This window comes from Stegodyphus dumicola, chromosome 9 (assembly GCF_044657685.1).
Source record: "Stegodyphus dumicola isolate Sdum_Otavi_A_Nest chromosome 9, ASM4465768v1".
Taxonomy (NCBI): Eukaryota; Metazoa; Arthropoda; class Arachnida; order Araneae; family Eresidae; genus Stegodyphus; species Stegodyphus dumicola.
In genome coordinates this window covers 14,091,733-14,118,968 of record NC_140776.1, presented here as the reverse complement: position 1 = coordinate 14,118,968, position 27,236 = coordinate 14,091,733, and the positions used below count along the sequence as shown (strand labels likewise).

General features: G+C 33.7%; 1 protein-coding gene across 1 annotated transcript in view; it reads right to left on the bottom strand.

Annotated features, from left to right (window-relative positions):
- The window catches only part of LOC118186179 (regulator of G protein signaling 2-like), a 325,142-nt gene extending 303,490 nt beyond the window's left edge, over positions 1–21,652 (bottom strand). The window contains exon 1 of the mRNA XM_085823246.1: positions 21,470–21,652. Within this exon, the coding sequence (XP_085679372.1) occupies positions 21,470–21,514 (45 nt within the window). The 5' untranslated portion in view covers positions 21,515–21,652. The remainder of the gene's footprint in view (positions 1–21,469) is intronic.
- Positions 21,653–27,236: the final 5,584 nt, after the last annotated feature.

Here is a 27,236-nt window from a genome sequence, read left to right as displayed (position 1 = left end):
AAGATAATGGATATTTAGTTAAATATATCATAAATCGAAAAGACCTGGTAACGTAGGGATAAACGCTGCACGACAGTGCGTTCAAAAGGCAGAATTTATGTCACTTTGCAGTTAACCACAAATATGAATTTATCTAGCAAGTTGTAGAAACGCGAATTTTTCACTTACATTATTTGAATCTGCATGTGGCAAGATAAATCCTTTCATCAACGTATTACATATTTAAATTCGAAATACGGTGTCATTATGGACCGTTGGTAATCTAAGCACTGCCCATTGAGGCACATGCTAACGGGGGATTATGAAAAGGAAGTTCATCACGGTTCTCATTTCAAGAGTAAAATTTATTCCAATATGATGAACTGTGCATTTTCCATTTTGGGCTAGTTTTACTTTACTCTAGCACATTTTCGTTATGGACCATGAACAAAAATTTCAATTCCCATCTCATGAAATGGCTTGCACTAGAAATTGGGGGGGGGGGGGTAAACTTCTATATCTCCCGTTATACTGGGGCGATTGCTGAAATTTGGGCTTTCACATGCCCATATTCGCAATAGAATTAGCCCACCAGCTGCCGAGCGGTAAAGTCGCTGAACACTGGTAGTTCGGTCCGAGGTTCGAATCCCGCGAACGGGCTGGCTGCATGGGCGTTTTCGTGGGTTTCCCCATGTCTAACGTGTATACGAGCCAGTTTCCCTTAGAAAGTCCTCCACGAAGGCATCCCTCCCCTTAGGCAGATAGCCCTCGAGGCTTTGCCATAATCACACGTACGCACGCACGCACGCAGTAGAATTACATCATTCGAAATTCGATGGCTCTACGTACCGTTGCTTTATCACAATACGAGAAATTTACATATATTTTTGCAGATTTTTCATTATTAAATTTCTTCAAATATAATACAGAACTCTAACATTTGGTGGCAACAGTTTGAAAAGTAAAACGGACATTTATAGTGAACTAACGCAAAATCGCAAAACGAAACAATAGTCCTTCAGGGAGAAAGTGCCTTTGGACTACGGGAAAAAAATCTGAAAAGTTTCAGATTTTAAATTACATGCAAAGGGACGTTTTTTTAACATTTTTGTCTGTTACATTTATTTATTAAATATTACGTTCTTTGCACTTAAACCATAAAATTTAGTTCAAGAGCAATATCGCAAAATAATTTTAAATTGAGAATATCTTTAGAATTTCCGATACAGAGTCTCGCGCGCTGGAGATAAAAATGTTTTTTCTATACAACGTTGCCGCTGCTCGTTTTGAAATCCTTGATCAATAAAAATATGAAATCGATAATAAGAAATTTCCAAATTTCGGCTTCCACATATTCGTAGGAGGATTAAGTCATTCAAAATTCGATGGCTCTATGTTCCGTTGTTTTATCACAGTGCGAGAAATGTGCATACATTCATGCAGATTTTTCATTATTTAATTTTTTCAAATATAATGCAGGACTCTAACATTTATTGGCAACAGTTTGAAAAGTGAAACGGACATTTATATTGAACCAATGCAAAATCGCTAAACGAAAATAACAGTCCTTCAGAGACAAAGCCACTCTGGACTAAAATATTAAAAAAAAAAAAAAAAAAAGAGACAGTTCTATATTTCCCGTTCTACTAGACCGATTGTGAAAATTTAACTAACATTTTCCCAAATTCTCGAAAGTGCAACATACGACATGTATTAGATTTATATATAACATTTTTCTAATATAGGTATTGTGGCATAAAATCTGACTTTTTCTGAAATGACATGCCTATTTTTTTTTCCATACTTCGATTATTATGAGTCCAGTTATGCCATACTGCCAAGTTGTGTAAAAAATACACGAGTAGTTTTTAAAAAATTGCCTCTAAAAATGTTAGCTCCTCCATGTTATTTTAATTTGAAAATATATTTATTAATATCTCTTTTATATTAAACTTACATTCGAATTCTTTCAGAATTCGAAATTTATACTTAATTCAAGTATAATTCGCGCATTTTTTAAATTGTATGTTTAAATATTCGTTTATACATTTTTCGGAAAAAAATGTTTGCTTTAAAACCTATAAAATTTGTAACATAATCTTAAAGTAGACGTATTGCTAGACACACCTGCAAAAAATTAGAATTTTTTATTCAAAATTTTCTAAGATATACGCGAATTTATATATTAGCGCGTTTTGAAATTTGGCATATTTGTTATGAGCGATAATAACGCCAAATGTAGTTTACGCACTTTGTTAAAAATTATTTGAAAGTGCGAACGGTGACCTTTTCCGCCTTAGTACAATGAAAAAAAGGAAAGGCAAATAAGTTGCTATAAATTAAGAAGTTCGCCAAGTGAGTTATTCTTGGCGCAAACTGAAAAAATACGCCAAGATAAGTTTTTGATTTTCTCTGTATATTTCGCACCAAATTTTACAAAATTAAATATTTAGGCATAATTTGGCTCGTGGAATAGAAATATGGAAAAACTTTGGCATGCCATTTCAGAAAATTCGGATTTTGCGGGAAAATGCTTGTCCACATCTCGCTGCTTTTCGCAAACTCTTGTTACATTATCGTATAGAAACTTTTGACAATCTAAATTATAGGGTCAACGTAACGTCAAGCGTCTTTCACCTTCACTTAGTTCTCGAAAGCAGTTACTGAATGCGGATTTCGGAATGGTCAACAAATAATTTGTTGACAGAATATCTATCATACCACATTTTACACTATTACCCTATTATCATACGATATTTTACACGTACCATATTTTACTGGCAACAAAAGTGGGCATCCAAAACATGTCCTGTGTTCAGACAAGTACTCCGATTGTCATGGTAAGAATTGTTAGCAAAAATTAGTCTCATTCCTTTGCTTAATGAAACTCGGCAACATCAAGAACAAACGAGCGCCGATCGATGTAAATATTGGTGAGAATGGATTTCTACCTGTGTTCTGGCTGGATGGAGGTTTTTTGGTGCAGAAGCCTTAAAAAGATTTTGTGCTAACGTTGAACTTGTGCTTAATTTCTTTTTCAGCATGTTACGTACTCATTTTGGAATATACTCCTGCTATTATTGCCTAATGGGTAAGACTGGACATATTTAAGACTTAAAACACATGTTAAGTTTTTCTATACTTCGATTTAAACGTTTGTAAAGACTGTCAGCTTTGATTTGTATTATAAAAGGGGGGCATCTAAATTTTGGAATTTGAATCGGCTATAAAAAAACTAATTAATATTTTTTCAGAATTATGAGTTTATTAATTTGACATTTTCATTCAAGAATGAAACACAACATCATTCAAGGCTGGCCTAACAGTACCCCCATGCCCGATCAACCCAATTTTTCAGTAGATTTTTCGATTATTTGGGCAGCAGTCGCATAGATGGCAACTTCGATTTCGTGTTTCAAGGCATCAGTCGTCTCTAGGTGGTTAGCATAACACTTAGCCTTAAGGATTCCGCACACACACACACACACACACACACACACACAAAAAAAAAAAAAAAAAAAAAAAAAAAATCAACGGTGTCAAATTACAGCTTCGAGGCGGCCAATTGACATCAGCATTTCGGCTGATTATTCGATTTCCAAAAACGGTGTGCAAAAGATCGATGGTTACGTTGGCTGTGGGGCAAGTGGCCCCGTTCTGTTGAAACCAAATGTCACCTATTCCACCCTCTTCAATTTTTGGAAACAAACATTCGTTCAGCATGGCACGGCAACGTTCATTATTGACAGTAACGGCAGCTCCTTGCTCATTTTCGAAGAAAAATAGCCCAATGATGATGCCAGACCAAAACCCACATTGATATCGTTGGATTTAATTTTGTGGGAAACACTTAAGGATAAGTGTTACGGCTAACCATCCAGAGACGATTGATGCCTTGAAACACGAAATGGAAGTTGCCATTTATGCTATTGGAGCCCAAACAATCGAAAATGTACTGAAAAACTGGGTTGATAGAATAGGGTGCTATCAAGCTAGCCGTGGCAGGCATTTGAATGGTGCTGTGTTTCATTCTTAAATGAAAATGTACAAGTTTTCTAATAAACTCATAATTAAAAAAAATTCATTAGTTTTTATTTATTATTATTTATTTATTTTATTTTTTTAATGACCGACTTAAATTCCAAAAGTTAGATGGCCACCCTTTATTTGTGTTCTAAATCAGTTAAGCAAACTCTCTAACTTGTTAAATAAAGATTTCATAGTTATTCTAACTTATCATTATTTTACAAAATGTGTTCTAAATAGAGAATAGTGACGCCTTAACTGTATTAAATGCACAAACTATCAAGAATGCGAAAAATGAAGTTCTTACCTTGGAATATAATGCATGTTATATATATTATCTGAAACTGAGATTATGATTGAAGTATTTATCCTCGTAAATTTACATTTGGATCATTCTTAGAAAGATGTACGATACATTAAATATTTTAGCACTTGTATTAAATTAAGAAAGAGCTACAAAGGATGAGCTAATTCTCCAATAATTCTTTACGTAAACGATCTCCTGAGAAAGCTTCAAAATAAGTTAAACTACTAAATACAGGAACGAAACTAATCTAATTTCTAATGAGAAACTAAAATTAATTTTCTTATTTATTTTTCCCCTTAATTCTATTTTCCAAGATTAGAAATTTATTTTATAAATAGCTTTGCCTAAAAGCGCGAACTTATTAACAAGACTCTTTTAACGAAAGCGGTGAGCTCCAAATTAAATAAAAGACTCGCCCCCACTGCACAAACACTCGACGTGGGTAACGTTTAACATAATTATTCCCCCTTTATAAGTTTGTTTGTTAATTAGATAATTTATTTTACCAGAAATGTAAAACAGCAAGGTAATAAATAATTCATTAAAATATTACAATGAATTAAAGTACATTCTGCACACAAAAAAGGAGACAGTTCTATATCTCCCGTTCTTCTGGGCCGAATGACGAAATTTAACTTGCGTTCTTGATGTCTCGAAAGCGCGACTTAGGATATATATTACATTTATATATACACCTATGTTCTCACAGAGGTATTTAGGCACAAAATCGGATTTCTGAAATGAGATACCTATTTTGTTTTTCAGATTCCGATTCTACGTCTCAAATTATGCCTAAATAATAACGTTTGTAAAATTTGGTGAGAAACTTAACGAGAAATTTAAAAATTTATCTTGGCACACTTTTTTCAGTTTGCGCCAAGAGCGAAATTTGGCGAAATTCTTAATTTATAGTAACATATTTTTATTTCCCTTTTTTCATTGTGCACGAGCGAGAAAAAAGGTGTATCGTCCATTCTTTAAAATGATTTTAACAAAGTGCCTTAACTCTTTGAAGGGCGGAGGTTACCTACAGTAACCCCCTTTTCTATTGAACGTCTTACTCACTCGTGTGAGTGATTTTCAAGATTGACCGTTTCTGAAGTTCTCTTGTAACTCACTAGATGGCAATCAAGAAACATAAGCCATGATGCAGCAATTCGTCTTCAAGAAAATAAGCATCAGCCATCGAATATAACATCACGACGATGTGCACTCTGCAGAACCAGGAAAAAGCCTGTAAGAACAGTGTGGGAATGCAGCACATGCAAAAGTTGAGCTCCGCTTGAAAAACTATTTCCATGAGTACCATGGAGACTGATTTGTAGGGATGTGTAGTGTGGACAGTGGTCACTGACACTAACCACCAGAAGTGGTCATTTTTTTCAGGCGTCTTGGAAAAAATATGTGTAATTGTTGCAAATAGTTTTACTGTAGCACCTGATATAGTAAATAAAACAAGAGTTTTTCTGAAAAATTTATTTGCCTTTTCCTGTCCCTCAAAGAGTTAAAGCACATTTGGCGTTGTTATCGCTAGTAACAAATACAAGAAATTTCTAAACGTGTTAATATATAAATTCACTATATATTTGTAAATTTGAATAAGGAAACCGTAAATTTTTGCATCTGTGCCTAGAAATTCATCTCTTTTAAGGTGATGGTAAAAATTTTATAGGTTATATATCAAAAATGTTTTCGAAAAAATTATAAAAGCTATTAAAATACAAATTTTAAAAATAAATTAGAATACATATGTTAATTTTGTTTGAATCCAACTTAATGTTCGAACTGTGAAAAAAGAATGAATTAAATTTAATAAAGGAAAGAGACATTAATAATTATTACCCAAATTCATTAACACCGAGGTGCTAAAATTTTGAGAGCTAAGATTTTTTGAAAACTATTCGTGCAGTTTTTTTTTCCGTCTGAGCAACACCTCTTTAGAATTTTATGTTACATTATACAGAAAAAGGTACAGAAGTTTCACATGCAATTTTACTCAGATTATTTATGTATATGTACAAAACTCGTAACAATGAAAAATCTATAAAAAATGACCGTACGATCGGCGTTAACATTTTTGTAAATAATAGTGATATTTATTTCTTAACTTTTATCTTATTTCCATCAAATCTTCTACCATCATGAACACACATCAGTTAACAGAGAGTTATGAAAAACAGAAGCGTCATGAAATTTAATTAGTGTTACGATCTTAATTACGATTTGTTGAAGTTTAATTCTTGAGAACTCTAATCACCAAGGCACACCGAGAAAAGTCAGAAAGTAATTGGGTAATCCAATGCAATCTACGATTTGAGCCTCACGCAGTGATGGTGATGGAAAAGTTTCATAATTGAATATTCATTATTTTCTAATCATCATTTTAGGCACTAGCGGTTATCATTTTATAATTTTGGAATATAATGAATGACTTATTTCCTGGTGACCTAAAATCTTTCTCGACGAAATTAGAAAGGTGTCATAAGTTGATAAGATCGATCAAGGAATTAAAAATTGCCCTATGTTAAATGAAGGACATAGGCTCAAGATAACTTGAAGATATCTGCTATAAAATTTCTGAAACTTCCATCGGGGCAAAATGTAGTTTCCGAGAATATTAAGAAGCAGTAACATAAGTACCATTCCAAACGTCACTGCTATACCCCAGTGCTTTTGTCTTCCATTTCATGCTGCTCCTAAATACGGTTATCGACATAATTCTTTTGTTTTTACTTTGGAACAACACTTTCTTTATTACTTCTTCCAATATTATCAAAAAGCACTGGCAGAAAAATTTTGATTTCTGAATTGGGAATTAGGGAACCCATTTGCTAAATCCTGGTGGTGGAGAATCATCATCCCCCAGGATTTGAAAATGGGTTCCCTGATTCCCAGTCGCCCTTAGCTAAAATGGTTGGTGGTGGAGAATCATCATCCCCCAACCTTTTTAGTTCAGGCGCCACTGTACAACCATTATGCCATTTCGAAGCAGGAAAGATGAAAAACGAGCAATGCCCTCGCCAAGACTCGAACCTCGTATCTCTCGAATACGCGCCGAGCGTGCTGACCATTACACCACGAAAACATGCTAAGAAGGAGGGAGAAATACCTTATAAATTATTTTCTAATTCCATGATAAATGTTTGCTGCTTGTTCTCCATTCTTAAATTCACGCTATTTCCAATAGAAGCGCTACAAAATGATAAATTGTTCCGGCTTTTGTTTTCACTTTATTATGAGGAATTTTCATCTTCCCTATTGCGATTTGTTGTTGACTAATTGGTAGTATATCCAGCAAGTGGTCGGAAGTTCCGGAATGAGTTCGAGCCGCCCCATTTCTGACGCTGTCTGACTCTGAAATGTCAGATGACCACGTTTAGGGGTCATCTGCCATTTCGGAAAATACACCACGTTTTAGGCGTGTCCTAAAACGTGGTGAGCACTAATTTCGCACCATCTGAATTTGGTCGACTAAATCTTATTCTCCGCAGTTGCTCTTTTGATGTGTTAAAGAATAAAGAATTTTCGCCTTCACTACCGTGCTGTTCTCATGGTGCAACTCTACTTTTATATTTTTATTGTATTTGTTGTTTCCATTTTGTATTATCAGTTGAATCCTGTACGCAAAATACACATCTTAAATTTTCGAATTCTGATATTACACTTAAATTTTTCTAGTCAGTTATTAGTAAATAAAATAAATAATCCACTTGATCTCCATTATGAAATTTACATAGAATTCAATTGAACTTCAGTACATGTTAGATAGAGAACATTTGATGATTAACGAAATTTTACGATTCTTTAATTTAGTACACTATTTTAATATCATGTTGGTCTCAAAGGCAAAGCAGACCAATTTTAAAGGAAAAACATACATTCAAAGTAGTTCATTTTAGGCAATTGGGTTTCTTTTCACTGCTCTGGGTTCGTTTTCATTGAAATTATGCGCAAATGAAAGCAAGCGTTCCAAGAAGGGAAAAAAAAAAAAAAAAGTGGGGGGGGGGAAGTGTACTTTGCTACATTCTAAGAGAACTTCGCTTCCGATTTTTGTGTCTAGGAAAAAAAAAATAATGGGACAGTTCTATTCTCCCGTTCTACTGCACCGATTAACGAAATTCGAATTTTCATGTTTCGAAAGCCATTCTTAGTATACATATTAGATTTATATATAGCATAATTCGTCTAATACAGGTATTTTGATATAAAATCGGACTCTTTCTGAAATGACCTTCCCATTTGTTTCTATATTTCGATTCTACGACTCAAATCATGCCAAACTGCCAAGTTTTGTAAAAATCGCACGAGCAGTTTTAAAACAAGTAGCTTTCAAAATTTTAGCTCCTTAATTTTAATTGAATTTGATATATATTTATTCATATCTCTTTTTTTGTTAAACTTACTAGAAACCTTCTTCCAGAATTCGAAATTTAGGTTCATTTTGAATAAAATTCGGCCATTTTTGTATGATTTATTTTTAAATATTGTTTATAAATTTTCGAAAAAGAAATTGAATTTTTACTATGAAATTTTTACTATCGAATTAAAGTAGATGTATTTCTAAGCATACCTGCAGAAAATTCGAAATTTTTATTCAAAATTTTCTAGGATATACGTGAACTTATATGGCGCGTTTTAAAATTTGGCATATTTGTTTATGAACGATAATAATCCCAAATGTGGGTTAGCCACTTTGTTAAAATTATTTGAAATAATGAACGATGACCTTCTTTCCACTGGTGTACGACGAAAAAAAGGATAGAAAAAATAAGTTTCAAATAAATTAAGAAATTCGTCGAGTGAATTATTGTTGGCGCAAACTGAAAAAAATGCGCCAGGATAAATTTTTGAATTTCTCAGTAAATTTCGCTCCAAATTTTACAAAATGTAATATTTAGGCATAATTTCAGTCCTAGAATCGAAATACGGAAAAACAATTGGCATATCATTTCAGAAAAAGTCCGATATTGTGTCAAAATACCTATATTAGACCAATGCTATATATAAATCTAATATATAATTCCTAAGTCGCGCTTTTGAGACATGACAAGCGCAATTTGAATTTCGTCGATCGGCCCATTTCTTTTTCGCAGTGTAACAACCTATTAAGTTTCCTGATTAAAATAATTAAATGATGATTTATTTTCTTAGTTCAAAAGTAGATGGACAAAAATCAAATTCCATTATTTTACGCAATGTTTGGTTCTAGCTCCTTAAATGAACTTAATAAACTTAAATCCTTAAATGAACTCCTTAAATGAACTTCCTTAAATAATCTAGGTGCAAGAACTTTTCACCTTTTCGTAAAACGGATTGAAATTTGAGTTAGATTTCTCGTTAGACCTCTATTAATTTCGACTGCCGTTACTGACAAGTACCGGACTAATGAAGTGTATGCAGTTTATCAAGCAACAAGGCTTTCGTTGCAAGATTTAATACGCGAAATTGATGACTGGAACTGTAACAATGAGATGACCGAAATGTCAGGCTTCTCTAAAGGCTTTGAACGAGAAATTAATTTGGAGTTAGAAACAGAGAATCAGGAGAAGGGAGAAAACCATTGAAAGGTGTTTCACGAAAATTATAATTCCTTGCGATATTCAGGATATTCAAAAGTCATTTCTTTATTTTCTCTTAGGTTCATTTTCGTATAAAATTTATTACGTGAATTTTGAATGAACAAATTAAATACACTCTTAGATAAAAATAATAATAATAAAAAAAAAATAAATAAAAAAAAAAAAAAAAAAAGAAAAAGAAAAAGAAGAAGCACCGAAAAGGAGTTATCCGAATGGGACGAAAATCGGTAGAAATGACGTACATGTACAGAAAAAACAAATGATTACAGTTTGAGAAAAATTGGATGATTTATTGAAGTGATAGAGCTTCACAAAGGGAAAAGTCAGTAACGCGTTTGTCCACCTCTGGCCCTTATGCAAGCCGTTATTCGGCTTGGCAGCTGGCTGTTCATAATGCTCCAGACATGCTCAATAGAAGAGAGATCCGGCGACCTTGCTGGCAAAGGTAATGTTCGCAAGCAGTAGAAACATTTACAGTGTGGGGGCGGGCATTATCTTGCTGAAATGTAAGCCCAGGGTGGCGTGACATGAAGGGCAACACAACGGGCCTTAGAACTTCGTCGACGTACCGCTGTGCTGTAAGGTTGCGACGGATGACAACCAAAGGGGTCCTACTATGAAATAAAATGGCACCCCAGACCATCACTCCTGATTGTCGCATTGTCTGCCGGAAGACAGTCAGGTTGGTATCACACCGCTGTCCGGGGGGGGGTCTTATGACTCGCCTCTCGGTTGCTCGGTCTTCACGTTTTGTCGTTTCTCTAGGCTTACCGCTTCCTTCTTGACGCTGTATGCGGTCATGGTTCACCCATTCCTGCCAACATCGTCTAACAGTGGCATCGTTCCTGCTCAAATGTAGAGCTATTCGCCAATAAAACCAACCGTCTTTTTTGAGTCCAACTACACGGCCTCTCTCAAATTCTGACATCTGCGCATATCGTTCGCGCACCTGTATGCGAGGCATAGTTACTGTCTACCAGAGTACACGGAATGAAATTCGTGAAGAATTTATGACCTGGAATCGTAATTTCTCCTCTTAAATATTCTCCCAGTTGCGCAGATCAGAACCGCTGTAGCGACGACCGTTCATTCATTGGCAGCCAAAATGTAAAATTTTGCATTTTCCGTCGAAACCTGTATGCAAATCAATTTTGCTAAATTTGCTTTATATCTTCTCGATGCGTCCTTTTTTATATCTAAGAGTGTATGTACGCCTGCTAAAAAAATTGACGAGAGGGGGTGTCTGTTAGATTTGTTCCAAACGGCCTTTGGGGTTAGATGCATAGGATTAATTTCTAAAATTTTTAACGTTTCTTAATTTTTATTTTATTGATAAAGGATTCTTTTTGTTTATTTTACATGTTATTTTGCTGCTTAAGACAAAAAAATCTGTTAAGGCAAAATTTTTTTAAAATTTTACTGGTCGGTGTTACTCTTTTCACAATCCACAGTCTGTCGCAAACATTGTAGAACATATCAAAATTAATTATCTTTGAAGTTTTTGACAAATTATTGTGCACACTGATCAATAGTTTTTATTTGACAGACACTGTTGAAGCATCTCCCCATTATAATCTGGTAAAGGGTACACCTTCGGGGGGGGGAAGAAAGAAAATCTGAAAGGTTTCAGCTTTTAAATTACGCCCAAAGAAGTGTTTTATAATGTTTTGTGTGTTACTTTTATTTATTGAATATCATGTTCTTCGCACTTAAACCATAAAATTCAGTTCAAGAGTAATATCGCAAAATAATGTTCTTTAGAATTCCCGACACTCAGTCTCACGCGCTGGAGATGAAAATGTTTTTTCTGTACAACGTTGTCATGGCTCGCTTTGAAATCTTGAGTTTGTTGATCAAAAATTCGTTAAAGTTTTATAAAATATTAATTGGATAACAAAACAAATTCCAAATTTGAGCTTCCAGATGCCTATATTCGCAGTAGGATTACATCATTCAAAATTGGATGGCGCTAGGTACCGTTGTTTTATCACAATGCCAGAAACATACGTGTATTTATGCAGATTCTTCATTATTTAATTTCATCAAATATAATACAGGTCGATAATATTGGGTGGCAACAGTTTGAGAAGTCAAACGGACATTCAGAGTGATTCGACGCAAAATCGCAAAACGGAAACAATATTCCGTCGGGATCAAGGACCCTTTGGACTCACAATAATTATATGCTCTTCCTGAGTAAGTGAATAAAAGGATTTTGGGAAAGAAGATAGTTAATGCTTTATGGAACCAGACACATACCACGAATTAAAATTCAGGTATTTTTAAATTTTAAAATATATCAATTTTTCAGTTCTATAATCAAAATTACGTGCTCTTCGATTACTTTGACCTTGTTACTTTGATCTTAAACAATAAATCTATGGGGGAATCTGAACAAGTAGGTAAAACTTTAGGGGGTGATAAAAGGCAGCCATACGAGGAATATTCGTCATAGTATGTATGGTCGGAATCCTAACGGCGAGCCGCTAGGTGGCAGTGTGAATAAATGGTATAAAAAGGTGGGCCCGCGTACCCAACGGCATTTTCTACCGCGGATTGCCGAGAGGATTGCTGGTTATACGATCACAAAATCTCCAGGGCGATGTGGTGCCATAGCTTGGCCACCAAGATCACCGTATCTCTCGTGTTTGGACTTTTTCCGAAGAGCCATATGAAAAGGCTAATCTACGAGTGCCCCATTGAAACCAATATGTATCCAGTCGCCTGGATCGCCGATGTTGCCGGTGTTATTCAGCAAATGCCTGGGGTCTTAGCAAAGGTGCGTCAGTCCCTATCCTGCAGGGGCGAAGCCTGCATTACAGTTGGCGAAAGGTCTTTCGAGCAGTTTCTGTGACGTTCTGTTAATAAAACGTTTCCTGAAGTATCTCCTCTCATTCTTGTGTTAATTCTTTAAATGTGACAGTGGTAAACTACCTTTTAACTTCTCAACACTTGCGTTCCGACCATACAGTGTATGAGGAATATTGCTCTTATAGTTGCTTTCTATCCGCCCCCCTTAAAATTTTGCTCACTTGCTCTTATATAGTCAAATGAAGTTCTAAAATTGAAAATGGTAAAATTCAGTTCTTTGCGTTTCTTTCTTAACAGCACAAAGGATAAATTATTCTGAAATATCTGTTTTCAATCCACGCTGCCCTGAATGTAAGATGTAATTATTTCAGTTGAGTTTCTCCATGGAAACAAGCGTCTTCGTATTTCCTTTTCCTTAGAACTGCGTATCGATGTTGGGTAAAAATATATATCATTATCGTCTGAAATAGCCGCTGGCGGACATTTGATATTTTAATAAACAGAAAGCAAGTCAAGCAAATTTCAAGCAAATCATTTTAATTATGCTACTTTCCTTTTTTGGCTTGTATTAATTTTGAATTGAACCTACAGAAAGAAATTTAAGTTAGCGATTAAACTAAGTTAAACGGAGGTGTTTAAATTAATTATAGCTGGAACTTCATTAATTAAATTATCTGCATTACTTTTAATTTAATTCACCTGAAATAAAAAATCTTTTAATTATTGGGATTTAAAAATAATAGATTTTTCTTTTTCATTACGTACTTCTTTTTCCACAGAGAGAGAAAGAATTTGATCATCCTATTAGAACCCAATTTAAAGATTAAACATAATAACTTTTGGACTCGTGGGATAATAGTAGAAAAATATTAACGAGCCATAATTTAATCAATTACTGAATTACCTTTTTACTTAATAAATAATAAATAACTTTACGTTCTGCTTTAGAAAAGCAAATATGTCGGTAGAAGTAAAACGTTTTGGAAATGAAAAGTTAAAAAACAAAAGCTCTTTGAAGACTTTATCAATTGTTTTATAATCGAAGCTCGGCTTTTATGCAGATTAAAACATTCTGAAAAAGCGTTTTCTAGACTATTTATCTAAAGTGCTCGGATATCTGCAGCGCTTTGTTAATTATTTTTTGCGCGATTTTGAACATTTGGTTTACAGATATCTTGTAAGGTATATCCTGATTTTATAACAGCTATTTTAAGTTTATAATGTACAGACATTAGGTATTTTTTTGGAAGCAGGCAAGATGAAAATCTAGCAACGCATTCCCGGGAATCAAACCGCGGATTTCTCAGTTACGCGCTGAGCGTGCAGACCACTAACCACAAAGGCTCTCTAAGAAGACGGGAGAAATATCTTATATACTCCCCCTTTTAAAGAGCGACTGGGGTTTTTTAGGAGACACTAGTCGCCAAATGCTGGGAGAGGAGAATCATCATCCAGCACCCTTTTAGTTCGGGTGCCACTGTAGAGACATTAGTATATTTTTGGAAGCAGGCAAGATGAAAAATGAGCAAATACCTTCGCCGGGAATCGAACCACGGACCTCTGAAATACCGGCCTAGCGTGCAGAGCCACTACACCACGAAGGCTCGCTAAGAAAGCGGGAGAAATACCTTATAATCCGACTTTCCTATCTCTTCTAGCTTCAGCTTACAATTCCTTACCAGAATGAGTTTTTAGAATCACTTTAAATGCAAATGATAAGTAGAGTAGTATTTAAGTCAAAGTTCCACGGACTTCGGGAGAGAGAATTAGGATTCCTGAATTGCGCGTGTTTGCCTTTGGCTACATCTCTCTAACCGCTACTACGCTCGGCCGTATTACGTGCTTTTTGATAGCTTCGCTGGACAATTTAATATTACGGGCCAGAATTAGGTTAGAATTTGTGTTAACTTCGGCTTAATATCCTTAGTTAGTCATTAGATAGTTCTTATTTCTCTCATTCTCAGTTAAGCCGAAGTGGAGGCTTTGTTATACGCCCTGAGAAAGGGGCCCTCTGTTAATTCCTTATTGTGAGTGAATAAAGGGTAATTAAACCTTCTTAAGTTTACGTTTCTGTTCTTGGACTTAAGCAAAATGAGCAGTGCCCTCGCCGGACTCGAACCACGGACCTCTCGAATACGCGCCAAGCGTACTGACCATTACATCACGAAACCATGCTAAGAAGGTGGGTGAAATACCTTATAAGTTCACTAGGTTTCCTAACAGTTATAATTTTACAGGTCTGTCATTTTCTTTTCATTATACTACTTTATAATTTATGTAATTTTGATCTTAGTTTTTCGTTAAGATGTTAAGAAGTTATTTATCTCTCATTATTAATGCTTAGTTTCGATTTTTCGTGCCACTTTTGGCTTCCTCATGCATCAAACTGCATATGTATGATAAACAGGAACGCACTATTTAATGCATAACCACTGAACTTGCAACTATACTTTCTACGACAGCGGTTCTCAACCTTTTGACTAACGCGAACGATCTAAACAAAAACTGAAAAATTTTAGTACCTTCACTACATTTTACTTTGATTATTTTTCAATTTCGCAATAAATATATTAAAAAAATATATTTTGCCATTTGCACAACCTGTTGGCTATTCTTATTAGAACACATTAAAATATTTGATTAAAAATTGGTTACCATTTTCGTTATCAAAATTTAAGTTATAATATTTAAATCTGAAATTAATTGGGAGATTTGGGCCTGTTTAAGAGAAATCAATTTCTTTATGTCTGGTCATATTTCACTTAGCTTTAACCGTACATTAAGATCCATTTTGAATTTTGTTCCGTATTTATTTTTCAAATATAACATGGAAGAAAATCTTTGCTTACGCGAATAGGCTGTGGGAAAATGCAATAAAAATTTAATAGCTCTATTTGAAATGCCTTTAAATTCTTTTTTTTTTTTTTTTTTTTTTTTGGTTCAGCCAAATGTTAACATGTGTTTTATTTTTGAAATCTTCATTTAGAGTTCGATCAGAGAAAATTTCTATCAATTGATCTTTTCCTTTACAAGATTTTTGAAATGAATCGTTAAAAATACTTTTTTACTTACTTTGTTTCTTTGAGGACCACCAGTGGTACCACCGTTTAAGAATCGCTGTTCTATGGGGGGGGGAGAAAAGAATTTGTTTTGGGTGCGTTCTATCAGTTCTAATTTTTTCTGCTAACTTAGAAACACTCTGTGAATAAAAACACGTATAAAATACTTTATAAACCATTTGATTTTTGTTTACAGGAGACTGGAAATCTCAATTTTTCTAACTTGACTTTTCGCTTTCTTAATCCATGCTCTTATTTACATATGAGTGTTCATGAATTACATAAATGCGTTCAGAATAATAAATTTAATGCTTATTTGAATTATTGCATGAAGAATTCAGATTTAATTGCTAAAAAATTTACGTAACGATAACGATAAAGTCATGAAATGTTGGTATTTTCGTGCCCTTGTTACTTGTATAAGATTAGAATTTTAATTGGTTACAGAAAATGGAACGTTACAAAGACTCTAAGCAGCACAATTCCTATCTTCTAATGGAATATTATTCATGAAAATGTCAGTAAAAGTTACGGGAGTTCCAGAAAAATACTTTTCTGCCTTCTGGCTTAATATTCAAAGCGTAAATTTTGGGAGAAAGTGATCCTAGTCGCAAGGATTCAAGCCACCGACAGTTCAAAACTTTATCTCCTCTTTGCCCGTGGATTTCCAGGTTCAAGGTCAGACGTCCCTGGGAGCGGCGCAGTTTACTCAATGACGCAATAAAGTATTTGTTTCTTAAGCGTATATCGAACTGTAATAAAATATAACTGAAAAGCTTTTAAGTCGAAACTCTCGTAGCTCTTAAAGAACTACGAAATGATGATGCGCATTTTACCAATTAAAACTTCTTTTCAAATGTGTTCAGAAAGAGTTAAATATGAAATGTTGATTGAACAAATGACTTTCAAACGTAAACTTGAGAAGTAGTAAGAGTTTTCGTAAATCATTTGAAATATATTTCTAGCAGGTTTCAGAGACATCATGCTTATCGATGTAGGAGTTATGAAAATGCGCTATGCCTTTGCTGGATTCTATCTCTCGATATCCCGATGTTGGTCGGACATGCTTTCAAATTACACCACGAAGGGGCGTGGCTAAGGTGGGAGAGGCCTTTCAAGTTTACTCTAAGGATATGTAGAGCATAAACGTTTCACGGTAAAACATAAAACGGCAGTAATGGATAATAACTAATTTTTATTTAGCATAATAATATGCAATTTTTTTTTTTTTGCAGTGCATTAATTTTATAACGCTCACATTATTTTTGAAAGGAATTCTCTAGACGTTACTATGACGCAATATATTGTAGAGACATTAGGTATTTTTTTTCTGAAAACAGGAGAGATGAAAAATGAGCAATGCCCTCGCCGGGACTCAAATCACGGAACTCTCGAATCCGCGCCGAGCGTGCTGATCACTACACCACGAAGGCATGCTAAAAATGCGGAAGAAATACCTTATAACCTTTAAATTCCTCCCACCCAAGTCCCTTAATGTGTCTCCTACGCATTACTGTGCATTTGGACGTTTAAAAGAATCTCTTCATAAGCGGCATACCAAAACATTGGATGGACTCTGAAAGACTTTGAAGGAGGAGTCGAATGTAATCGACCTTTATGTTTTAAGAAAAGGACTTTTATCTTGGAAATCAAGGTGTAATATGATAGCTTAACAAAAGGGCTACAAGACCGAACATATTAAGAAATAAAATTCTAAGGATTGTTTATATATAACTAGAAAGCCCGGCAATCATACGAAATGACCGCTGTTCTAGATATTATAAATTGTAATTAAAATGATTTGTGCAAAGGTGTATGCTAATTCAAACTGAATTACCCAGGGCAGGCGGCCAGGACGCCCCTTTGCTTACTGCCCCACGGGGTTTCCCCCTTCTACTTACTTAATTGCTTAAAGTAGAGTGCAATGAAGGAAACCACTGGCGGTACATTTCTTAAAAGCCACCTCTAGCTCAATAAATAAAGGTGATTTAAATAATAAAATGTTAATTCCCATGTCAAAGATCTTTTTATACACAGCATTTATTGTTTAGATCTTTCCATTATTTTTAAGCTCGCCTTGCAGAGGACCATCCATTATTTTTAATTTCACGTCCATTCTTCCGTGAACTCTTGAACAGGCAACATAAAGTTGACCGTGTTCATACGCAGGCTCAGGTAAAAAAATGCCAACACGCTTAAGCGTTTGGCTCTTATACTTATTGATATGGTCATAGCAAAGGCAAGTTTTACAGGAAATTGTCTACGTCTCAATTTAAACGGCACCCCTGTGCCGTGGCAACTTCACCCCATTGGCTAGTAAAGTTACGCGAGCAACTCATAAACTATCGGCGACAAACAGACACTTAAGCCACATATAATAAAGATATTTATTTATTTCATTTTATTTGCTTTTTTTATTGTTGCCGTTTTTTGCCAGTTCCATATTTCCGAATTCCATTATAAATAGATGTTAAATTTATTTATTAAATGTTAAATGCACGTGCTCTTGCATTTTTAATTTTTCCGACTTAGCTTTCTCATAATATTCGTCACGCACTACACTGCACGGGGAATAAAACAATTTACAGTTACTCAAGCAACCAATAAACTATCGGCGACAAACACTTAAGCCGCTTATATATATATATAGAATCTTTGAAAAATTTTTACAAAAGTGTGTGAATACCCCCTGTAGTTAATTTAAAATTTTGTAGCTAAAACTTGTAGAGACATTAGGTATTTTTTGGAAGCAGGAAAGATGAAAAATTCAGAAAGCCTTCGCCGGGAATAGAACCGCGAACCGACTCAGTGTGCAGAACCACTACACCACGAAGGCACGCTAAAAAGGCAGGAGAACTATCCTTATAAACAGACTAATCGAAATTAATTTGCTTGTTCTGTTTAACAATAAATTTATTTACTTAGCTCAAATTCCTATAAAGACAAGTTTATTGTTTGGGATAATGCGAATCTGGAGGTACATCATTTTTGAAAATATTAGAGTTTATTTATGTTAGAGTATGTTTTTTCCATGATTTAATGCCTTGTCTTCAGTCAAGCTTCTTCTTAGCTTATCTGTATTGAGGTTCATTGATAATTGATTTACTCATCATAACACTGCTCTTTTGAGTTGCCATAAAACTGTACAATCGCTTTCAAATATTAGTATCATCATTCAATCAACGGCTTTAAGGGTCGTTCAAAATATTAAACATGTATTCAGTCGACAAGGAATTTGGAAAAATTTTACATAACAAAGATACGCAAGCGGTAACTGATTTAGTTATGTAGTTGGTGTATTTGGACTAGAATTATAAGCCGAGAAAGAAATCACACCAGTAACAATCGTAAACTATAAATTACACTGTAATATTACTGTAATATTCAATAACAGCGTGTCGATGTACCTATTGCAGAACACTGATATATCAGTTGACGTCAGTTGAATATTTCAATCAAATACTGATAAAAAACATAAATTGCTGAAGGGATGAGGCACAAAGTTATTAGATGAAGCACAAAACAATAAAACTCAAAACGAAGCAGAACAGCACCTACGAACACCTTCAGAAACTGACGGCATGTTATGAAAAATAAAGGGATTTGTTGAAATGAAAAATGATGTAAATGATCAGAGATTTCTTTCCGCAAATGTATTCAAGATTTTGGTTTGTTATGTAAGTAAAAACAAAAAAGAGTATGTACAAAGTGGAAACTTTTAATGAGATCATCTGCAACTTTGGCTTCTGTGGTTCTGTTCTGTACAAACATATAAAAACTAAATCTTAGTAGAAACGTTATGAAAAGTAATAAACAAAAGAAACATTGGCACAAAAAAAAATCTGAATGCTTTCCAAATTTATATTACGCCCAAAATTTTTTTTTTTTAAAAATTTTTTATAAATGTTTTGTGTGTTACCTTTACTTATTAAATATCATGCTCTTCGCTCTCAAACCATAAAATTCAATTCCACAGCAATATCGCAAAATATTTAAGAGATCATATCTTTAGAATTTCTGATACACAGTCTTGCGCGATGGAGATAAAAATATGTTTTTTCCGTAAAATGTTGTCAATGTTGTCAATTTGAAATCGTTGAGTTTGTTAAACGAATTTTTTTTTATGTTTGACAAATTGTGAAACAGATTGTAGAGTCATTAGGATTTATTTGGAAGCAGGTAAGATGAAAAATGAGCAATCGCCTTCGCCGGGAATCGAACCACGGACCTCTGGAATACCTGCCAAGCGTGCAGAACCACTACACCACGATTGCACGCTAGGAGGGCGAGAGAAATACCTTATAAGATAATAAAACAAATACCAAATTCCAAATTTGGGCTTTCAGATGCCCATATTCGAATGGCAGACTACGTTATTCAAAACTGGATGGCTCTAGGTACCGCTGTTTCTTTACAGTGCGAAAAACATACAGACATACATGCACATTCTTCATTATTTAATTTCTTTAAATATAATGCAGAGTTCTAATATTCGGTGGCAACAATTTGAAAAAAGAACCGACATTTATAGTAAACCGACGCAAAATGCCAAAACGAAATTAATAGCTCTTCTGGTGAAATTGCCGCTTTGGGCTAAAAATAATAACTAATTTTAATGAAATTAGATACTTTGAATTAGTCATATTAGGTAACTTTATTATTTTGCATTTCACTCTCAATTCAAATTAGCCAACTTTGAATGAACTTTTACAACAAAGCGTGTCGTTCTGGAAACATAAGTAAAATGGTTGAGCAAATTACAACATATTTCGATCTAGATATAATTCTTCAACAGATAATTATTTAAGAAATTTCACTGAATCTAAAAAATCTCTCTTTCTTTCAGGTAAATATTTTATATAAAATTGTTAATTCTAATTTAGCGTACTAATACATTTTATTATATAGCTTTCCATATAAAAAGAATTTACAAAACATTCAGAAAGAAATGAATACAAACACTTCATTTAACACTTTTTTCCAACTTTATATTTCAATTTACAGCTAAATTAAAATCTGACACTGTATCTTATGATGGAAATCTTTTCGTATATTAAGTTTGAAATTTATTACGCAGCACGTCTAAAACAAAAATTAGGCTTTAACAATATGTTATAATCAAAAGTTAAATATAAAAATCTTTAATATCGCATCCTAAATTTTAAGCTTCATATTTGTACTCTAGACACAATGTTTTAAAAGGCGCAAGAAATTTGAAAGTACAACGAAAAAGGCCTCTATACTTAAGATAAATCTTTTTCAAATTCAAACAGAATTTAATACATTTTAAGCAAAAGTATTCAGCTTTGAAATAATAATACTTGCAATTCATTACTACGTCGAAGAAACTTAGTATCATATTTAAAAGTTAATTAATCTTCAGAATTAACTTAAAATAATATATTAATTTTAAATTGATTTTATATTATGTTCTCAATATTGTTTATATATTCACAATATTTTTTATATTATGTTCACAATATATATCGATATCAAATTTAAAAGTTATTTAATTTTCAGAATTAACTTAAAATAATATATTAATTTCAAAGTAGATTTTATAATATGTTCACAATTTTAAACACTGCAAGTTGTTATCATCAACATATAAATATAAAACTTTGCTCAAGACAATAACAGTGCAAAGTCTCTCGACGCAACTTTTAAAGTCGGACGCAACAGTTTGGAGGAAGCAACAACTAACGTACCTTTTCAGGAAGGGTTGCTATCAAATACCACGAAGCAGACGTCATCAGAAAATCACCGAGAGATACGCAGTATGCAAAGAATTTAACTCATCAACTGCAAAGTATCGAAGAACCTCTCAACTTCTCAGAGATTCAGTTTAAATCATCGACCAATAGCAGTAACGGGCGCTAAAAGAATCCTCGATGAGAACGGAGGGATGGATATTGTCATACTGAAGAGATATTTGTGGGATCTTCTGGTTTTCCTGCCTAGGTTTCCCGGGCACATGCGCCTCCAGTGACGTCACGGGATGCGCGAAGGTGGTCTAAATTCGCGACTAGACCCCATTACCCCTCTACTTATGCTGTGACGTCATTCACAGCCCTGTCCGGCTTCGAGTAAGGGAGACAGAGAGTGAGAAGGGATAATAAGGTGAAGAAGCCCTCCTTGATTAGTTCTATGTAGGGAATTAAAAATAGCAGAATGGACACAAAAAACGAGCTTCCGTTGTGTACCTGTTTATAATTTTAAATGTATTTGCTATTTTTTTTAAATTTATATATTTTTAGCAAAAAATGCGTTAACTCAGAAGGGCTATTAATTTCGTTTTGGCATTTTGCGTCGAAAACTTTAAAAGCCACGTTTCAAATTGTTGCCACCAAATATTATCTCCCTGTATTATATTTAAAGAAATTAAATAATGAAAAATCTGCATAAATGTATGTATGTTTCTCGCATTGGGATAAAACAACGGCACCTAGTGACTTCCAATTTTGAATAACGTACGTCTCCACCCGAATATGGACATCTGGAAGCCCTAATTAGAAATTTGTTTTATTATCTATTTCATATTTTGTAAAGCATTAACGAGTTTCTGATTAAGAAACTCAACGATTTCAAAGCGAGCAATGGCAACACTGTACGAAAAAAAAAAAAAAAAAAAATTATCTGTGTATCGGAAATTCTAAAGTCATGCTCATTTTAACATTTTTTCGCGATATTGCCTTTGAATTGAATCTTATGTTTTAAGTGCGAAAAATATGATATTTAATCAATCAAAGTAACACACAAAACGATGAAAAAAGCATCTTTGTGAGTAATATAAAACCTGAAAGCTTTCAGATTTTTAATTTTAAATTTTTTTTATTAATTCATTACAATATAATGTAGTTCTGATCAAACCATTTTATGCTATTTATATTACGATTGTGGCCAATCTTACTCTTAGTTTATTTTTGGTTAAACTTAAGTTTAGGATCTAATGATCATTTAAACGAAAAAGTGATGTTTCTTGTGAGCATCCGAAAAACAGGAATACATATAATTTTTATTCCTAAGCTGTTGATTTTATTTTCTGTTGGATATCACTTCTATTGTTTATATAAAACTCGAAATCTTGCTATTAGATTAAAAAAAACTAAAGTATGTTTCTTTTGTTATACAACACTACTAGAACTAAAAATTATCTAAACTGACTGCATTTAGGATATAATTAAAGAATGCAAATTTACAAAAAAAAAAAAAAAAAAAAAAAATCTTCTAAACTTCACCTCAAGGTAATAAGAAGATTCGTAAGCGTTTTTACAGTTTACGCAGTGACGTCGGAGTAAGTAAGTCCAGCTAAAATGTTGAATCGCTTTGATTCGTTTCCCAACGAGAATGCAGTGGTTTTTCCTTGAGAATGTAGTGGTTTCTTTCTAAAGGATTTTAAAAAATATAGCTTAAAAATACAAAACACACTTTAACTTGCTCGCTTTAATGTGTCCTGTCTAACTATAAATATAATTATGTATTCATTGTAGTAAACGGTAAGTAAAATAGTGAATCTCCACGTCATTTTAAATGGTATAGTCTTGTGAGGTTTTTATCTATTTATTTTTAACTAGTTAGTATTCAAGTGTTTGTTCCAGCACGATTTTCAATAATGCTATAGTCAGAAACTCAATAGCTTTCATTACGTAACCTTTTTCTGTTGGCGTCCTGTCACAAATAATTCCAATTTTTGAAGAAACATAGTAAAATTGAATGAAAATACACATACACATAGAAATAGTTGCCTGAGCTGAATATATTGTTGCTTGCGTATGAGCTCGTAATAGACTGAATGCACAAGTCCGATAAAAGGTTAATAAAATTTATTCTTATTACAAGAAATATAACAAAACGTTGGATTTTCCTCAGAAATATTTGTACGGTATCACAATATTACGCAATATAATCAGTAACTATAATTTAAACTACTAAAACGTTAAATAGAATGCAATCCACAGTACAGAGAAAACTAAACCGATCAACAATAATTACAGCAGCTAAGTAAACAACTACTGAGCTCAGATTTTTTCTCCTGCTTTTTAAAGTTTTCGATCGGTCGCGAGAGAGTTCTAGAAATTTCTTTGCTTCTCGAGATTTCTGAGAAGCAAAAAAGTAGAATTACAGGTAATGCAGTAGCAAGTTACATTTATTCAGTTTAATTTATTCATTGCGATATATCTATTTATTAAATGTTAAATTCGCGTGCTCCTGTATTTTTGCTTTTCCAGCGTAGATTTCTCTTAAAATATGTATCGTGCTGCATGACATAGGGAAATAAAACAATTTTGATTATAATTCTACTAACATTAACTATCTAAATACAAAATTTGAAACAAAATATACAGACCTGCCTGTTTAAATGTGAATTTTTTTTTATCAAATTCGCTTTGTATTTAAATAAATCAGTTTACACATACAAAGAGAGTTTGCTGATACTTCCAGTCATATTTAATTACATTCCTCTTCTTTTACACCGACTTTTAATAAGCTACTGAAACACGTAAGAAGTAAAAAAAAAAATTTTTTTTTCATCTGAAGATTTTACATTACTCTAAAAAGGGCGTTTTTGAACGTTTTGTGAGTTATCTTTATTTATTAAATATCATGATCATCGAACATAAACTATAAAATTTAGTTCAACAGCAATATCGCAAAATAATTTTCAAATGAGCCTATCTTTAGAATTTCCGATACATAGTCTCCCGCGCTGGAGATAATATTTTTAAACCGTACAGTGTTCCCTTTGCTCGCTCTGAAATCGTTGAGTTTGTTACACAAAAATTCGTTAAAGTTTTATAAAATATGAAATCGATAATAAAACAAATTCCAAATTCGGACTTCCAGATGCTCATATTGGAAACGTACGTTATTCGAAATTGGATGACTCTAAATACCGTTGTTTAATGACAATGCGAGAAACATGTATACATTTATGCAGATTCTTCTTCATTAATTAATTTTTTTAAATATATTACAGGGCTGCAATATTGGGTGGGAACAATTTGAAAAGTGAATCAACATTTATAGTGAATCAACGCAAAATGCCAAAACGAAATTAACAGTGTTTCTGGGCAAATGGTCCCTTTGGACTAATAAACACTGAGGGAATGGAACTGTCAAATCTTTTAAAAGGCCATTTATTATCGTCAGATCATTTCAAAATTTCTCTTTAGTGTAGAAAGGCTAATTAAGGTATGCTTTAGCAAAAAATTGAAAAATCGGTAATTTCATCGATTTTAGGGTAGGATGACACCTTAACATTGCAGTTTTTGCCTAATTTAAAATTTTATATCGATGTGGATCTCTTCTAGTTTGATTTAGTCAGATTTTCAAGGCTTTAAATCTACTATTTCCGATGTTTCAAATTATAGTTCATTTATATGACATAGATAAATTACCATTTATAAAAGACGTAGGCAGCAATTGTTATGGCTTATTTGTTTTGTTCACCTACGCATTATGTTCTCTACCTACGCTTTGCTTCCTAACTAAGAATAGTTAAAAGTCAATTATCGTATAAGTTTAATTATTACGCCTGTCCTGTTTGATTGTTCAGCGAACAGATATTAGTAAGAATAATAGTGTTTGGAAAAAGGAGTTTAAACTGCATCTTTGGCGATATATTTCTAGTAAGATGTAATAGTTAATTTACACATGTATTGTACAGTCATTAGATAATTTTGATGCTGGAGACATAAAAAATGAGCAACACTCTCCCCAGGACTCGAACCTGGACCTCTCGATTATGCAACAAGTGTGCTAATAGTTACATCTCCAAATATGTAAAAAGAAGGGAGAAAATACCTTATATACTCCAACTTTTAAGGGGCGACTGGGGATAAAGGGTCCCATTCACCAAATCCTGGTGGTGAAGAATCATTATCCACCACCTTTTTAGTTCGGGCGCCACTGTATTTCAGGCCTCACTAGGTTGTTTTGGTGCAGGAGATGTGAAAAATGAGTAGTGCCCTCGCCTGGGGCTCGAACATGGATCTCTCGAATACGCGCCGAGTGTGCTACCGTTACACCACGAAGGCATCAAGAAAGGAGAGAGAAGATATCTTATCACTTTTAAAGGAAGACTGGGGATTAGGAGACCTACTCGCCAGATCCTGGTGGTGAAGAATGATCATCCACCACCTTTGAATTCGGGAACCACTGTAGAGTCATTAGGCTATTCTGAAGCAGGAGACATGAAAAATGAGCAATGCCCTTCCCGGGACTCGAACCTGGACCTCTCAAATACTCGCCGAGTGTGCTACCGTTTACTAAGAATCCATGCAGAAAGGAGGGAGAAAATACCTTCTAAGTAAGATAAGTGTGTCTTTCTACTCGAGAAAGAAGTATTTGCGGATATATTATCATCCATTTTTTCTCAAATTTTACACAAGTTTCACAATTCTTTGTAGTAAATCACCACTTTACAACGTTTCTCATTTCGTGTTTGTACTATAGCCTAAGCACTCCTCAATGTATATTACAAGAATAATGGAATTCCTTTAATGTCCTATTCATCAGTATTCTTTTTTTCCTCCAATAAAATGGAACAAATTTAGATTTATTTCTAGTCCTTTCATACATTATTTAATTGTCAGTTCTCTGCATTTCTAGTAAACTAACTAACTTGCTTTAACAAGCTCGACTTGCTTGATACGTTTCTTGGCTATAGCTCCTGCAAATCCTTCCCGCCCCCCAGGTTTTTCTTCTGAAAAAGTGGATCCAGGGAATATTTGTTTTTCTATTCTTGGAGAAATTTGTTGATCTTCTATATTAATTCGCATATTGTTTTCTTTTCTATATCAGGAGCTTTGCAACAGAAATAATTTCACATCCTCATTAGCGAGATTTCTTACATTTTTTATTCTTATCTCGGGTTTGAAAGCTTATTTTTATATCATTTAATGAATATCTTATATCAGCGCTTACTTTTACGCTGTGAAGTCAGGATGTCTCAAAACGTTTAATCTGTATCTGTATTTAAGGGAAAATCCCGATGTACATTTGCTTAGAAATGTTTCTATATTTGTTATATCGGAAAATTAGAAAAATTTGAACAGTTACAAAATTCTCCTATTTAACGCAATGCCCACCAACAAAAAAGATTTTTATGCGTATTACAACCAACCAATAAATAAATAAATAAAACTGAAGCTTTCAGATTTTGCATTAGGCCAAGAGGGGCGTTTTTTTAACTATTTGTGTGTTGCTTTATTTATTAAATATCATGTTCTTTGCATTTAACCATAAAATTCAAGCAGCAGCAATATCGAAAAATAATTTTAAATGAGCATATCTTTAGAATTTCCGATAGACAGTCTCGTGTACAGGAGATAATTTTTTTCCCGTACAGTGTTGCCATTGCTCGTTTCGAAATCGTTGAGTTTATTAATCAAAAATTCGTTAAGTGTTACAAAATATAAAATCGATAATAAAACAAATTCCGGCTTCCAGAAGCCCATATTCGGTGGAGGATTA